Raw genomic sequence first — 17,305 nt, 5'->3', positions numbered from 1 at the left:
GAGCTTTCAGAGGAATTGAGGAAACAAGGACTAAGAAAACAAGGATTTGATGGCTAATAACATTTTCAGACACAGCTTTGATACTTCTTGTCCCTTGTTATCGACAGAGTAGGCTATCCCAAACATACAGTGTGCTGTCTCATGGCCCTCCTTCGAGGCTACATATGTAACCAGACATTTACTTGTGTTGTGATATTTTATGCATGTGAAGGAACAATATTCAATAACAATGGAGGTAGTGTAATTCCTGGAAAGAAACTACTTGTAACAACCCAATTTCCAATGAAGCAGAAATGTCCTACCCCACCATAAAATCTACAATAGCACTGAAAGCTGATCGAGTTTGAGCAACGAGAGGGAGAGAATGAGACATGCATCTTTGTACGTTTAATAAGAAAAAGGGCTCTATTCCAGCCGCATCGCTCAGCTTTATAGCTTGAATAGAGCCATAAAACTTCAAGCAGGATCATACAGCAGGGTTCTGAAAACGATGAGCCCAACACACACAATGGGTCCCTGAACACAGACCCATGGTTAACTGTGATGACAAAATTACACAGTTACGCTTTCTCATATTTTTTTTAAATTCAAAACTATATCTCAGGACATGTTAGTTCGTCAACAATTACAGTATTGCATGGTCTGATTTTGTTACATACAAAAGAACTGTCAAATCTGTATGCCTTCACAGTGGAAATAACAAAGAATAGTTTGTACCGGAGGTCTGGAAAATCCAAGTGTCACTTGGAAAGAATTTGAATGATTTACGAGGCCTATCCAGCTAAAACACATTTTGGGAACAATTAACAGTCTGCCATCACACACTTTATAAAGGAACAAACAAAAGCAGAATACAAATGGAAGAACAAAAGTGGAGAAGAATCAGGTGACACTGGTTCATGACATTGTCTGATTCTACTAAGCACAGTCTCAACTGAGCTAGATGTTTTCCTTGTTTAGCGATGAGATCATATGTTGGCTGAGGGTGGTGGTTCGGTGCCAAACTGGAGAGCAACCCTACAACACTATCACTACCAGATGCCTTCGAGTACAGTTACCTAATCCAACACTAATGCATAGGCTACTTGATCATAAATATGAGTCATGTTTATGGATAGTTCAATGAGAGCTTCTAGCTACACTGATTTGTAGAACATCTCTGACCAGTATGTATATAAAGGGCACAACGATCAAAACACAAGCTACAAAACGAGCTGCTTCGTGGTCTGGGGAGGTTTGTATTGTTTATACAATTACCACAGAGTACACTGACCTCATTAACCAGATCTTGGCATTCAGAGTAATGCCATTAGACTGAAAACTGGAGCTGGGAAAACAGAGAAAAACAAAATGTCCCTTCTTGAGTTGTGTTTGCTTACTGTATGTTTTACTACAGTAGTATGGTGATAGCTAGCGTTACAAGATAAAAGTATACTGGTTTAATGGAATAACTGCGTATAATATCTTTATATGGTTGGATGCTAAGATAATACATGTAGTAGCAGCCATGTTTTACCAATCCTCTTCCCTGGTGCTTGTACACAACAAACTGATGATAGGGAGTCAGATTAGTCACAGACAATGGGGTGCCCCGGGTTTCAATTAGCACAGATTCTGCTGTGTTTGTTTGTGAGAAAATGTATGTATATGTTGGGCTGTGGCAATATGTGTGTGAATGTGTCCCTCTATGGTATTAAGGCACAGTACTGCCAACCAGTCAGGCGTATAGGTCAGGGGCACAAAATAATTATCCCCTCTTCTACAACTGGTGCTCTGAGTCACTATTCTAACCAGAAACCTTCCCTAAGGACTTTTAGGTGCTAGCGACTAGATGCTTATCTCAGTAATTTGCATAGCGTTCAATATGACATTGTATCGATTTACATTTGCATCTATCAACTGCTTACTACATACAGTACATTTTCTGCATGGTATGGATGAAGAGGAATTTAAGTTCAGCTGCAATAAAAAGGCCAGGAGAGGAATATAGTCTCTTATTTCCAGATTCGGTCTACGAAACAGTAATATATTATGAATAGACATATTTTTTCCTCTGCCAATATTAGAGACTCTTAAATACAGTACATCTCAAATCACATGAACTCACAATTCATTTTGAACAACTAGGCTATTTACAGGCGCTATAAAGCACTACATATGTATGTTCCTCGACACTCTGTCCTCTGAGAAAACGACAAAAAAAAACATGCCCACCGCATCTATCGGTAGAGAATCAGAGGCCTGGACTTACTCCTCTTGTACCATATCATTGCTCATCTCAGTGGAATTAGGGTCCAAACATGGTTAAGCCAGTAAAAACTACATTTTTGAAACTTTCAGACACATAAGTGAGGTCATTTGGTACCTCACAAAACTTAAATAAAATGTCCCTCATTTCTGGGGAGGTAAAATGCTGGATTCGACCAATGAGGAACTATACAAATGAAGGACAGCAGAAAGCTGAAGCTGCATTGACATTTTCTCCAACCATGTAGCTCAAAATCTGAGGGGGTAGGGACAGGGAATAGATACTCTCATTCACAGATTTGTCTACGAAAACAGTAATATATTATAAAAACTAGCCCTACTGTACATCAAATAAAATAAAGCACATGAATTCAGCAAAGTGTATAATGCAATTATTTAGCCTAGATTACATGCAATATACGTTGAGGACTTCTCTGCTTCAAGGCAGACATTTTTAATACATCTGAATATGAAAAGGATGAATAAACTTTGACGGTAAAGCTGAGACTAAACTCCAATACAAAACGACCATTCATTTCTATTAGCAGTGGTTTGATGGTACAGGGCTTGTGACGAGACACAATTTGTTCCCCCTCAACACACAAAGATCACATTCACTTCCTGGAGTTGCACATTATCTTGCATTAACTTGGTCGTGTTCATTAGGCACCAAACTAATCCGACAAAGAAACTCGTTCTCCATTGGAAAACTTTTGTAACGGTTTTTGGTATTGTGCCCGAATGAACACGACCATGGTCTAAATGTAGCTTCAGGTCAGATACGAAGATTTGATCCTCAAAACAAAATTTCTACAGAGGACTGAATAAGTGGCATATTGGCCATTGGTGTGGTAGTGATTACAGAGAGATATACAGAGCAGAGGATAACATACAGGAGAGCCCAATAGCTGTCGAACAACAGACAGGGTTGTGTGATGTGCTCAGAGGTCAGTGGCCGTTCATGATCTTGTTGGATGTTGTCATGGACGTGCTGGCGGTGGCTCTAAAGAAGTTGTCCTCTTTGAGTTTGAGGTGTTCAGGGAGCTCCAGGTTTCTCTTGGCCTCCTCAATGTCATTGTTGATTGCTGCTATGAGGGCGTCTGCAAAAACAGAGACAGGTGTGAGAATGTCTTGCCTGAGGATTGCAGTGTGTGTACAAGGATGGGGGAAAGTGTGTGTGTGTGTGATATAGATTTATACAGTACCAACCAAAAGTTTGGACACCTACTCATTCAAGGGTTTTTCTTTATTTTGACTATTTTCTACATTGTAAAATAATAGTGAAGACATCAAAACTATGAAATAACACATGAAGTCATGTAGTAACCAAAAAGTGTTAAACAAATCAGAATATATTTTATATTTGAGATTCTTCAAACTAGCGACCCTTTGCATTGATGACAGCTTTGCACACTCTTGGCATTCTCTCAACCAGCTTCATGAGCACCTGGAATGCTTTTCCAACAGTCTTGAAGGAGTTCCCACATATGCTGAGCTCTTGTTGGCTACATTTTCTTCACTCTGCGGTCGAACTCATCCCAAACCATCTCAATTGGGTTGAGGTCGGGTGATTGTGGAGGCCAGGTCATCTGATGCAGTACTCCAACACTCTCCTTGGTCAAATAGCACTTACACAGCCTGGAGGTGTGTTGGGTTATTGTCCTGTTGAAAAACAAACGAGTCCCACTAAGCACAAACCAGATGGGATGGTGTATCGCTGCAGAATGCTGTGGTAGCCTAAGTGTGCCTTGAATTCTAAATAAATCACTGATGGTGTCATCAGCAAAGCACCATCACACCTCCACGCTTCACAGTGGGAACCACACCGCAGAGATAATCCATTCACCTACTCTGTGTCTCACAAAGACACTGCGGTTGGAACCAAAAATCAAAACTTTGGTCTCATCAAATGAAAGGACAGATTTCCACCAGTCTAATGTCCATTGCTCTTGTTTCTTGGCCCAAGCAGTCCTTTCTTATTTGTGTCCTTTTAGTAGTGGTTTCTTTGCAGCAATTTGACCATGAAGGCCTGATTCACGCAGTCTCCTCTGAATAGTTGATGTTGAGATGTCTGTTACTTGAACTCTGTGAAGCATTTATTTGGGCTGCAATTTGAGGTTGGTACCTCTGCCGCAGAGGATAAGTTCATTAGAGTTAACTCTGGGTCTTCCTTTCCTGTGGCGGTCCTCATGAGAGCCACTTTCATCATAGTGCTTTTATTTAACCTTTACTTAACTAGGCAAGTCAGTGCTTGATGGTTTTTGCAACTGCACTTGAAGAAACTTTCAAAGTTCTTGAAATTTTCCACATTGACTGACCATCTTAAAGTAACGATGGACTGTCGTTTCTCTTTGCTTATTTGAGCAGTTCTTGCCATAATATGGACTTGGTCTTTTACCAAATAGGGGTATACCAACCCTACCACAACACAACTGATTGGCTCAAACACATTAAGGAAAGAAATTGCTCAAATGAACTTTTAGACGGCACACCTGTTTAATTGAAATGCGTTCCAGGTGACTACCTCATGAAGCTGGTTGAGAGAATGCCAAGAGTGTGCAAAGCTGTCATCAAGGCAAAGGGTGGCTACCTTGAAGAATCTCAAATAACACATTTTTGGTTACTACATGATTTAATGTGTTATTTCATAGATTTGATGTCTTCACTATTACTCTACAATGTAGAAAACAGTAAAAATAAAGAAAAACCCTTGAATGAGGTGGTGTGTCCAAACTTTTGACTGGTACTGTATCTCTCACACATACACCAGTACTCACTCTTACCAAGCGAGTCATAGCTCCTCTCTGGACGGATGTAGCCCACCATGACTACACTGAGGATCTGTCCATAGAAATCTTCTTTAAACGTGTGTATCACATGAGTCTCCTGCAATACACATCAATCAATAAACATCTGAATCAATAACCATCAGCACGTGACCACTACAAGTCCCAATAAACATACATACTAAGGAAAACAAAGCAGTCAACACTACCACCAAGTCTGATTCTCTTCAGAAATCACAGTCTTCATATCCACCACAAAACACACTAACAATACAAGTCAAATAAGCATGTTTACACTTGGGTTGGGCAGGTATACAATCATTTTGAAATAACGGAGGTATGATAATAAATGTCAATGTTTGCACTTTTTAAAACAAATACCTGCAATCAATGTGTGCACTGGTTGAAAGACAAAGCTACTTTTTATTCCCCAACGCAGTGAGTGTCATCTTATGTCAATGTCCACAAACCTATGTATTGACATAGGTCTTTGACAAGCCATAGTCACGGCACTACTTCCGCTAAAATGTCTATGGCAGGGTCATCACCAGTTAACAAAGCCACAGTCATAATTATGGCTAAACCCCGCTCATTTCTACAATATCTCTTGAAAATGTATTTTAAACCTAACTAACACCACACTGTTAACCCTATGTCTAAACCCTAACCTTAAATGATGTCTAAAATGCGAGCCAATTTTGACTTTGTGGCTGTGTTAACTAGTGATGACCCTATGGCAATGTGTGTGGAGATGGGTATAACGTATACCAGGATAATACCATATAAGGTAGTATGACATCATACCGGGATAATACCGTATAAGGTAGTATGACAATCTGAATAGCGTCCAACACTTTGTAGAGTCCATGCCAAAACTAATTGAGGCTGTTCTGAGGGCAAAAGGGGGTGAAACTCATATTAGGAAGGTGTTCCTAATGTTTGGTATACCCAGTGTATATAAGCTTAAATACTTTTATATAGACTATATGGGTGGGCGAGCTGGACTTGCCATGGATTTCTTGGTGTTTTTGTAGTAGGGGTTCCAGCCGATGCTCATCACCATCTTGTGAATGTCTCCGCTGCCCACGCATGCCCAGCCATAGTAGATCCCTGTGCTGATGTCGCCAGGGAGGTGCTCCACCACTGAGTCTGGGAAGTTGGCTGATCAGAAGAGACATTAAAAGGACATTTAAAGTCAATCAATCCGATGTGTCTGCAGTGAGTGTCCATTTGATCACTAACCCACTCAATAAAAAGGACAACAAAGGTATTTCCATGTTTGTCTGAAAAGGGTAAGGTTGACTTCACCGGCAATAGTCTTAACTTGACAGTATTCTTATTGACCAAGTAGTCGCATTCCATCAAATGCATTTCTGCCCGACCTAGTAAGGACGCTTTTATCATCTTTCATGTTGGAAGCAGAATCCTTTTAGGCTTCCATGAATGACATTGAAAACAAAGCAATGTGTTCAGCCAAAACCAAACAGCTGTACTGGCTAAGGTCACAAGAGAAACGGGTTAGCCTACCATCAGTAGCCAAAAAGAGCCCAGAAAACAGACTTTGAGGGAAGAGGTCGCTTATATTCTAATACCTGAAAAATGTTGGCCAATATGCAAAATGATTATTTGTGATTTCCGTTTGAAGGCTTTCCCCATCTGTGTGGGCCTACTGATGCAACAGAGTTTTGACCATAGGCGCAACTTTCACTGGGGACATGACGACCCCCCCCCCCCCCCCCCCCCCCGCCCCACACATTCTGAAATTGCATTTTTTGTCCCCAGTGAAAGTTGTGGTAATTTAATGGTAATTCCAATTATTGAACCATCGATTCTATTCTTGGATGATATAATGTATAAATGTACACCAAGGTAATTCTTTGTCATGCCTCATCTGAGCAGCATCAGATGGTGACAGGGGTCTCAGCAGGGTCAGGCAACCAGGGAAGACAAGTCTGACAGCGTTGAGGTGAACTTTTGCATATACAATACTTTATTCTCTCTGTGCAGCAAACACTGGACAAGCCAGAAGCATCACAGATGGAAACTATTTTAAGGCAGTCTGACAAACCTCTAAAGCTGATTTGCCAAACTGTATCAAGGGTTGAGAGGCTTTTCCAGATTACACAAAACATGTCAAACAAAAATGTGAGAAAGACCTGGAAGACACTGATGATGAATGGATACAGATATGTTTGAAAGCCCAGTCATGTTCATATAATCTCAGACAGTTGAAGTCGGAAGTTTACATACACTTAGGTGGAGTCATTAAAACTTGTTTTTCAACCACTCCACAAATTTCTTGTTAACAAACTATAGTTTTGGCAAGTCGGTTAGGACGTCTACTTTGTGCATGACAAGTAATATTTTCAACAATTGTTTACAGACAGATTATTTCACCTATAATTCACTCTTTCACAATTCCAGTGTGTCAGAATTTACATACACTAAGTTGACTGTGCCTTTAAACAGCTTGGGAAATTCCAGAAAATGATGTCATGGCTTTAGAAGCTTCTGATAAAGGATGTTAATTAGCCTGAGTCAATTGGAGGTGTACCTGTGGATGTATTTCAAGGCCTACCTTCAAACTCAGTGCCTCTTTGCTTGACATCATGGGAAAATCAAAACAAATCAGCCAAGACCTCAGAAAATAAAAATTGTAGAACTCCACAAGTCTGGTTCATCCTTGGGAGCAATTTCCAAATGCCTGAAGGTACCACGTTTATCTGTACAAACAATAGTACGCAAGTATAAACACCATGGGACCACGCAGCTGTTATACCGCTCAGGAAGGACACACGTTCTGTCTCCTAGAGATAAATGTACTTTGGTGCAAAAAGTGCAAATCAATCCCAGAACAACAGCAAAGGACAAGGATTAAATGTCAGGAATTGTGAAAAACTGAGTTTAAATATATTTGGCTAAGGTGTATGTTAACTTCTGACTTCAACTGTAAATTACTGCAGTTTAAGACCATCCATAGAACACACATATGCCAGTGAAACTGAATATCATGCACTCAGAAATATAATTCCTCTGCCGGAGGTGGTGAACATAGGGGACATATTTGCATGTTATGATCTTGTGAAGGCTGGCTGAATTCTGGCAAAGAGTATGTTATTTTATCTCTGCATGTCTAGATTCTCCCTTCTCCATGTTTTTGTTTGATTGGAAATGTTGATACTGGAGACTTATCAGAAGATACTGTGTAACCTAGCATTTATAGCGGCTAAGAAATGCGTTGCAATTAATTGGAAGGTTGGTTATCCTCCCACAATGCATGGCAGAAATGTCAAATTATGAATCACTAGATTTGATTTATTACAAGATTAAGGGTATACTGTGAAACTTTCATAAGGTCTGGGTGCCTTGTATGGAATACTGTATGCCTAAAGGGGTCTATATTGAAAACAGTAAATCTTTTTAGGTTGTGCAGTCACAAATAGATTATTTTCATGGCACACGAGACACCAGTCTGATTTGTGCACGTCTCAGTGGATTAATCCATTGAGGAGGCCGGGGGATACCACGGTCCAAGAATATGGGGATTGTGACTCAGATGCACAAGGCACGTCTCTAACTAAAATGCGCTGTCTCCTGCCATTTCGTTGGTATCTCATTGTGTGCATTGTTAGCTGTGTCTATCAATTAACCATTACATACATCACCAGTGGTAGACTTCATTTACAATTAATTCCCATTATTTCTCATCTGTAATGTTTGGTTATGGTAATTCATGTTAATGCATTGACTATATCATTATTACGGTCATTTACCGTTCTCATTGTCGGAGTGGACATGTGACTTGCAGAACTCAATCTATGCTACACTTGTGAGAAACAAGTTTTTGTTTATTTATTTGTCAATTTATATTCTGTGTATTTTGTTTTTAACGCTCCTGTCGACTTAGTTCACTCTGTCCGTAACAGATTGTAGTTTTGGTAACAGAAAACTGTAATGAGATGTTTCATCTTTGAGTAAATTATCTCGTTCCATCTTCTCCCACTGCTGGCCACTAGGCTTCTGCTAACTACCATATTTGGTACTGAGTGGAAAAGCCAACTGAATGCTTCACATTTATACATCCAGTGAAATATATCTCTCATTGTTCCATCTGTGGTATAACGGAGTGGATTAAGGTTTGTAGACTTTACCCTTTGCTAAAGTTTTTTTTTAAAGGCATTGTTTAGGAGTGCAAAGGCAAATTGAGTTATAGCACACACGCACTTCACACAGTTGGCGTTCCATAACATGTGGTCCACACGGCTCGTGTGGCAAAATACATTTACACATGTGTTATTCAATCATTGCACCCACACGGCTCACGAGCGTCTGCGTTCTACTTGTGAAGCTCAACGCGCTGCAAGACCTGCCTCTCAAATCTCCTCATTGGTTTTTAGGAGCATATACCCACGTGGATGATTGAAAGATGAAATGAGGTCCACACTCCAGTCGGTTGTAGTAATGTTATAAAGTTGGTTGCCAAACGCCATATAAAAGTCCAAAGATGAAAAAGAAGCGTAAAGTTAGGAGGAGATGAGGCAAATTTGGTTTACCATTTTATCTGTGGATTAATTGTCAGAGTAGAGAACCTTGTGCATTTCAGGTAAAATAACAACCCAATGTTTATATCCCAGGACAAATTAGCTAGCAACAGCAAGCTAGCTAGCTAGCTAAATTGCCATAAATGTTTAATGCTTTTTGACCTGTCCCCAAATAAATATAATTGGTTCAGAGTTTGTTTTGATATTTCGACATTCGTGTCCTGGGCGCATCTGGTGTGGGTGAACAAAATCAATTTGTGCGCGCGGTCTGATCAGCATGTAACTTAAATATCCAAATATGTGCTACAACATGCCAATAGGATATCGCTAGCTCGTGTTTGGTCTGTCCACCTCCTTGCTTGTTCTGCCAACTATGACGAATTTGTTTCTATCTGAAACGACGGGTTGCGGTCCATCTTGGTTTAGTTAAAAAAAAATCTTTGGTGTAACTATGGGTCAATCAACACAGCTTCAGTAGTTAGCGTTTGTGGCTACAGTAAATAACGTTAGCTAGCAAATGTGAGTTGTACATATAACATGTCAAATATCTTTCGGGCAAGTCCACCACTAGCTAGTAAAACAACAACGTTATAACTTAGCTAGGTAGGTAACTCGAGCATGGACTTGGGTTTCATTGTTTCAGCGAGACATCCCACTCAATGTTTTTCTGGTTTATATACAGTCAATGAACTAACATGCTGACCAAACCGGGCCATTGCACGCACATTGATTTTGTTCACCCACACTAGCTATCAGGACACGCAGGTTGAAATATCAAAACAAACTCTGAACCAACTACATTAATTTGGGGACAGGTCGAAAAGCATTAAACATTTATGGCAATTTATTTGCTATCGCTAGCTAATTTGTCCTGGGATATAAACATTGGGTTGTTACCTGAAATGTACAAGGTCCTCTACTCCGACAATTAATCCACAGATAAAACGGTAAAACGAATTAGTTTCTCGTCATCTCTCCTCATTCCTCAGGTATCTTTTTAAAAACCGTTTTGGACTTTATACAGCGCATTACTACAACCGACTGGAGTGTGGATGTCAGTTCATCTTTCTATCACCCATGTATATGCGCCTAAACACTAATGAGGAGATGGCACGTGGGTATATGCTCCTAAAAACCAATGAGGAGATGGGAGAGGCCTGACTTGCACCGTGTTAAGCTTCACACATAACTTTTTTATATTTTAGCGACTGGCCACGCACACGAGCAGTGTGGTTGCAATGATTGAATAACATGTATGTGTACATTTATCGCTTTGCGAGCAGTAAGCAGTGGTAAGAATGGCAGGCTAACTAACATTAGTTAACTAGTTATGTAACCGGTAGCTTGCGACACAGACATTGCAGACAGCTAGCGTTAGCCTGGCTGTCTAGCAAACGTTACCTACTGTTGGGAATCCTACTTCAGTCAAATCAAAGGGAGCTAGAATACTAAATTAGCTAGATACCTAGCTAAAAGTACTAACGTTAAATAGTACGTGATACAACGCAAACCAATGTTGGCTAACGCGTATGTTGCTAACAGCAGTAGGTAAGCAGTTAACTATCAAAACAGTGTTAACGCTATGCCGGTGAAGCTTAACGTTAACACACAATCATAAACAAAACATTTTGTTAACGACATGCCATCGAAGCATACCGTTAAGACAAACATCTTGGGTGATAGCTATCCTTGTTAATGTGGACGTTAGTTACGTCGTTACCTGTGGGAATCCCTAGTTCTTTGCTTCCTCGTCCGAATCCTCGAACGACTTCCCCCCGGGAGAAATACGGAAGACAATTCATGTCTCCTTTCCAACTGGGGACGGCTTTCAGTTAACGTTAGTTAGCTAAAAGTTTGGCGGGCTACCTAGTCAAGCCTATACAGTGTCTCAAAAAAATATTTCTGTACCGTTAGCTAACAATACGCACTGCCTAGAATGACCTCGAAAGACAGCTAGCTAGCTAGCTAGCTAACCACTGATAACTAGCAACAGAGATGATTCCTACTCAGCGCAAGGACCACAGTTCGCCCTTTAATGCTGAACGCCGAAAATGACAGAACAGCTATTTGCTATGCTAAGTTAGCTTGATATACTTATCTTTACTCCCGTTGCGCTTTGGCCAAGTACCTAGCTAGCATATTTGAAGTTGTGAATGTGATTGTGGCCGATTCTTCTTCTGGGGATTTTATATATAGATTTTATATATGCACCTTAAAGTTATATAACTTTACGGTGCATTACCGCCACCAACTGGACTGGAGTGTGGACATGGAAACCAAGACTGTTCTCAGAGCAGGTCTGTGGGTTTTTACTAGTAAATGTTATTTTTAGTAGCAGGTGAGGAGAATTAACGTGGTAGGTTAAGATAATTAGGTTAAGAAAAGGGTTAGCTAAAATGCTACAATTGTCCTCGACGTGACTCAAACATACAGTATCTAGCTACAACCAGGTCTGCCCTTAGAATCAATCAAATTGAGTTATAAAGCCCTTTTTACATCAGCCAATGTCAAAGTGCTATACAGAAGCACAGCCTAAAACCCCAAACAGCAAGCAATGCAGATGTAGAAGCAAGGTTTTTACTAATGCCATACTGCTAAAAACGCAGTAGGAATAAAAGAAATGGAACAGATTTGGAAGGTCGGGGGGAGTTTGTGATACTCTTTGTTTGCTGTGACGCAGACAGGGTAGCGTGACTGCTGAAACAGAAGAGTAGTCGGCCGTTCTTTTTAGTTTTTTTATTAATATTTAAAACATACAATCTACCTACAGTAAAGCCGCTCGACATTTACATTACATTCACTCTTCTAACTGACTCCCTCCAAGGGTGACCCACAGAAGCATCCAGGGTCAACGTCCTGCCCAAGGGCACGTCGACAAATCTCCCAACAAGTCGAAACAGGGACCCGAACCAGCGACCTATCGGCCACTGGCCCAAGCTCCCAACTGCCAGGCCACCAATCTGCCAAGATCGCCTCACAGGACAACAAATATCAAAACAGCAAGGCCAACTGTGTACGTTTGAGCAGGGGTGCAATTTTGGTTTTAGAAGTGGGGGGGTCATTATTTGTATATTTTTTTAATCCAGTCGGTTAAACACTCCAAACAGCCTACCCAACCTCTCGGAGGCATCCACATGGTCCTAAAGCACACCGTTGCATCGTTTTGTATCATGTTCCAATGATAAAACTGGGGGAGACGTGTGTGTGTGTGTGTGTGTGTGTGTGTGTGTGTGTGTGTGTGCACGTGTGCTTTTGAATGCGAGGGTGTGTATATGCATGTGTATGTAACTGGTGCAAAATGGCTTGCTAGTTAGTGGGGTGTGCGCTAATAGGGTTTCAATCAGTGACGTCACTCGCTCTGAGACCTCGAAGTAGTTGTTTCCCTTGGTTCGAGGGAAGGGTCCCTGGTTCGACCCCAGGTTGGGGTGAAGAGATGGACAGAAGAAACACTGTTACATTGATGCTGTTGACCCGGATCACTAGTTGCTGTGGAAAAGGAGGCGGGCAAAGGGGGTGAGTGTAACCGGTGTGAAATGGTTAGCGGGGTGTGCGCTAATAGCGTTTCAATCAGTCACGTCACTCGCTCTGAGACCTTGAAGTAGTTGTTTCCCTTGCTCTGCGAGTGCCACGGCTTTTGTGGAGCGATAGGTAATGATGCTTCGTGGGATGCAGTTGTATTCAGAGGGTCCCTGGTTCGAGCCCAGGTTGGGGTAAGGAGAGGGACGAAGCAACACTGTTACATGTACACGCGTACAAGCACCTGTGCGGCATCAGCCTCGGGCAAACAGGCATTGGATGTAACAGCATTGCCCTCAGTGTCATTCAAACATACTTTTTTGTTTTGTTTATTTTGACTTTATTTTTTACTTTTATCTTTAACCGTCATTCTATGCCTCGCCCAGCAACTCCACTCTCACTTGACTCGAGTTCCACATCCCAAACCTCAGCCCACCCCACCTATCTCTGTTGGCCACCCTCTTTGGATTTCTACACGCCATATCTTTCAACTATGCTGTGATGTTAAACATATAGAACCAGTCAAAAGTTTGGACACACCTACTCATTTAAAGGTTTTTCTTTATTTGACTATTTTCTACATTGTAGGATAATAGTGAAGACATCAAAACTATGAAATAACACATATGGAATCATGTTGTAGCAAAAAAAGTGTTAAACAAATCAACATATATTTGACAATCTTCAAAGTAGTCACCCTTTACCTTGATGACAGCTTTGCACATTCCCTGGCATTCTCTCAACCAGCTTTACCTGGAATGCTTTTCCAACAGTCTTGAAGGAGTTCCCACATATGCTGAGCACTTGTTGGCTGCTTTTCCTTCACTCTGCGGTCCAACTCATCCCAAACCATCTCAATTGGGTTGAGGTCGGATGATTGTGGAGGACAGGTAATCTGATGCAGCACTCAAACACTCTCCTTGGTCAAATAGCCTGGAGGTGTGTTGGGTCATTGTCCTGTTGAAAATCAAATGATAGTCCCTCTAAGCGCAAACCAGATGGGATGGCGTATCGCTGCAGAATGATGTGGTAGTGTGCCTTGAATTCCAAATAAATCACAGACAGTGCCAGCAAAGCACCCCCACACCCCCATCTCCATGCTTCACGGTGTGAACCACCTACTCTGCGTCTCACAAAGACAACGGTTGGAACCAAAAATATCAAATTTGGACTCATCAGACCAAAGGACAGATTTCCACTGGTCTAATGTCCATTGCTCGTGTTTCTTGGCCCAAGCAAGTCTCTTCTTCTTATGGGTGTCCTTTAGTAGTGGTTTCTTTGCAGCAATTTGACCACGAAGGCCTGATAGTCTCCTATGAACAGTTGATGTTGAGATGTGTTTGTTACTTGAACTCTGTGAAGTATTTATTTGGGTTGCAATCTGAGATGCAGTTAACTCTAAGGAACTTATCCTCTGCAGCAGAGGTAAGTCTGGGTCTTCCTTTCCTGTGGCAGTCCTCATGAGAGCCAGTTTCATCATAGCGCTTTATGGTTTTTGCGACTGTACTTGAAAAAGTGTCAAAGTTCTTGACCTTTTCCAGATTGACTGACCTTCATGCCTTAAAGTAATGATGGACTGTCATTTCTCTCTGTTTATTTGTGCTGTTCTTGCCATAATATGGACTTGGTCTTTTACCAAATAGGGCTATCTTCTATATATCACCCCTAGCTTGTCACAACACAACTGATTGGCTCAAACGCATTGAGGAAAGAAATTCCACAAATTAACTTTTATTACACGGCACACCTGTTAATTGAAATGCGTTCCAGGTGACTACCTCATGAAGCTGGTTGAGAGAATGCCAAGAGTGTGCAAAGCTGTCATCAAGGCAAAGAGTGGCTACTTTGAAGAATCTAAAATCTAAATATATATTTTTATTTGTTTAACACTTTTTTGGTTACTTCCTGATTCCATGTGTTATTTCATACGTTTGATGTCTTCACTATTAGTCTACAACGTACAAAATCGTAAATATAAAGAAAAACCCTGAAGTTAATAGGTGTGTCCAAACCTTTGACTGGTACTGTAGGTACCATGACTTCCATGGGATTTGTGCCACAAATGCTAAAACGTTAGTATTTGGAAATAGTGCCATTGAAACTAAACCAAAGCATGTATTGAGGTTATACCTTGTTCATACACTGCTTACAGGGTAAGGAAACAAATGTGTAATTTGGGTGAGCTATCCCTTTAATATTCATAAATTCTTTATCTAAACCTTTTTGTGCCACTTAAAAAACTCCACTTAAACAAGATATAAAAACTTTTTGGTCCCCGGTCAAATTGTTTGTATCGAGTCAAAAGTGTTTTTAAAGAATGTCTTTGTCTATTTTGATGAGAGACGACGCTGTCAGGGCACAGAGAGGGGTAAAGAGACATTTGATGATTTATCGTTTGGAAATTAACTGTTTGCTCTTAACACATCCAACATTCCAAGATTATGGTAATTCTCTGACAGCTCCATTGATTGATGGAGAGAAAGTTGCATTAATTAATGGATTTGTTTGTCAAGGGAGCTTGTTTTTTTCCATCTAGATTATTTCTCTCTTCAATGATTAACAATGATGTTGTGGCATCCCTAATTTGCAAGACAATGTTCATGAAAAAAGTGTGTAAGTGTTACATTTTAAAACAAATAGCGAAATGAATCACTACGTTTGTTGTATGATGGTTGTTTGTTTTTTCAATGGCCCACAAGTTAACATACTTGTATGCTTTTAAATAACACCCTTCATTTTTTAAAGAAACCTATATGTCATTATAACTTAGAATAATACAGGGAAATTGTCAACACATTAAAACACAACTTTATATCAAATATAAACAAAAAGATAACATGAAATGAATAGACTTAGAAAATTAACAAATCTTGTTTAAATAAGTACTGTGTGTACAAGTACATTGTAATTGCATGAAAGATATGGGTAAAGAAACTTCTCCCAGTCTCCTCCCCTGGCGTTTCCAGATCAATAAAGGAAAATTATGGCATTAAGACTGGTATAATGTGTCCTGGGACAGGAAGCAGTTTATGAGCTATTGTAACGAAGTATAGGAAGTGAATAGCTACTGCACATGTGCAGAGGCAACAGTGGATATCTATAAGAGGTTGACATACTATGTCTCAGGAATTTTCAATCACTCCTGTCTCTTTGCATCTCTGCAACCTTGTTTTACACCATTCCAGGCTATATGCCATGTGCTATGTCTGTGTAGGTGCGTACGACACACCTGAGTATGTGTGCGTGTGTATGCGGAGTGCATTGTGAGTTGTGTGATCCGTGCCTGTGTGGTGTGTGAAGGTCCAGTAGAAGGGATAAGGGATGGATGGATGTTGTAGAGCATGTTGTTGCCTAGGCTGAGTTCATATTAACCTACGTGGATGAGGGCCGCACGGCTTCTCGCTCAACTCTCCTCCTGCACAATATGGCTGCTGTCAGGGAGAGCCCCATCAATCTGCTCACACACAACTGTCACCCCGGCGACACAGTCACTTTTCACCAGCGATATCCTGATGAGTGCTATGAGGCCTCTAAAGCCTTGTTAAAAACACACATATTCACACAATGTATATAATATGTCGACTCATGAATACAATTATACAAACAGTGATGTGCACAAACCTTGACCCCCCCACGCACGCACACACAAGCTGGAAAACACAGAGAAAGTAAAGCGCAAATAAGATGACACGCAGAGCCACAGTGTCTGCCATTTGTTTGTAATGCGAGTAAATTACAAGCCACATCCCCCCATCCTCACCCCCCAACATCCCCAAATCATCAGCTACAATTTAATTTACTAACCTCATGATACCAACCATGGCCTCTCTTTCACATTGCCTAAAAGCACAGAACCCATCTTCTAAACTTTAACATTTACATTTACATTTAAGTCATTTAGCAGACGCTCTTATCCAGAGCGACTTACAAATTGGTGCATTCACCTTATGGCATCCGGTGGAACAGCCACTTTACAATAGTGCATCAGATCTTTTAAAGGGGGGGGGGGGGGGGGCAGAAGGATTGCTTTATCCTAGGTATTCCTTGAAGAGGTGGGGTTTCAGGTGTCTCCGGAAGGTGGTGATTGACTCCGCTGTCCTGGCGTCGTGAGGGAGTTTGTTCCACCATTGGGGGGCCAGAGCAGCGAACAGTTTTGACTGGGCTGAGCGGGAACTGTACTTCCTCAGTGGTAGGGAGGCGAGCAGGCCAGAGGTG

At 41.0% G+C, this 17,305-nt stretch overlaps 1 protein-coding gene across 2 annotated transcripts; it reads right to left on the bottom strand.

Moving 5' to 3' along the window:
- Nucleotides 1-367: 367 nt before the first annotated feature.
- On the bottom strand, nucleotides 368-11,770 carry rfk (riboflavin kinase). 2 transcript variants are annotated; one of them, XR_008759103.1, is made up of 5 exons: nucleotides 11,295-11,770; nucleotides 6,043-6,194; nucleotides 5,031-5,133; nucleotides 3,000-3,347; nucleotides 368-2,895 (listed from the first exon to the last, which is right to left on the bottom strand). XR_008759103.1 is itself a non-coding variant. In XM_055919007.1 (4 exons), exons 1-4 carry the CDS (start codon nucleotides 11,374-11,376, stop codon nucleotides 3,196-3,198), a joined length of 489 nt encoding a protein of 162 aa, XP_055774982.1. In that variant the 5' UTR covers nucleotides 11,377-11,770; the 3' UTR covers nucleotides 368-3,195. The 2 variants fall into 2 exon arrangements, 1 of the variants encoding a protein (XP_055774982.1); XM_055919007.1 differs by having other exon boundaries at nucleotides 368-3,347.
- Nucleotides 11,771-17,305: the final 5,535 nt, after the last annotated feature.

Source organism: Salvelinus fontinalis, chromosome 4, assembly GCF_029448725.1.
Source record: "Salvelinus fontinalis isolate EN_2023a chromosome 4, ASM2944872v1, whole genome shotgun sequence".
Classification (NCBI taxonomy): Eukaryota; Metazoa; Chordata; class Actinopteri; order Salmoniformes; family Salmonidae; genus Salvelinus; species Salvelinus fontinalis.
The sequence above is the reverse complement of the archived record's forward strand: the minus strand, read 5'-3'. Positions and strand labels throughout refer to the sequence as shown.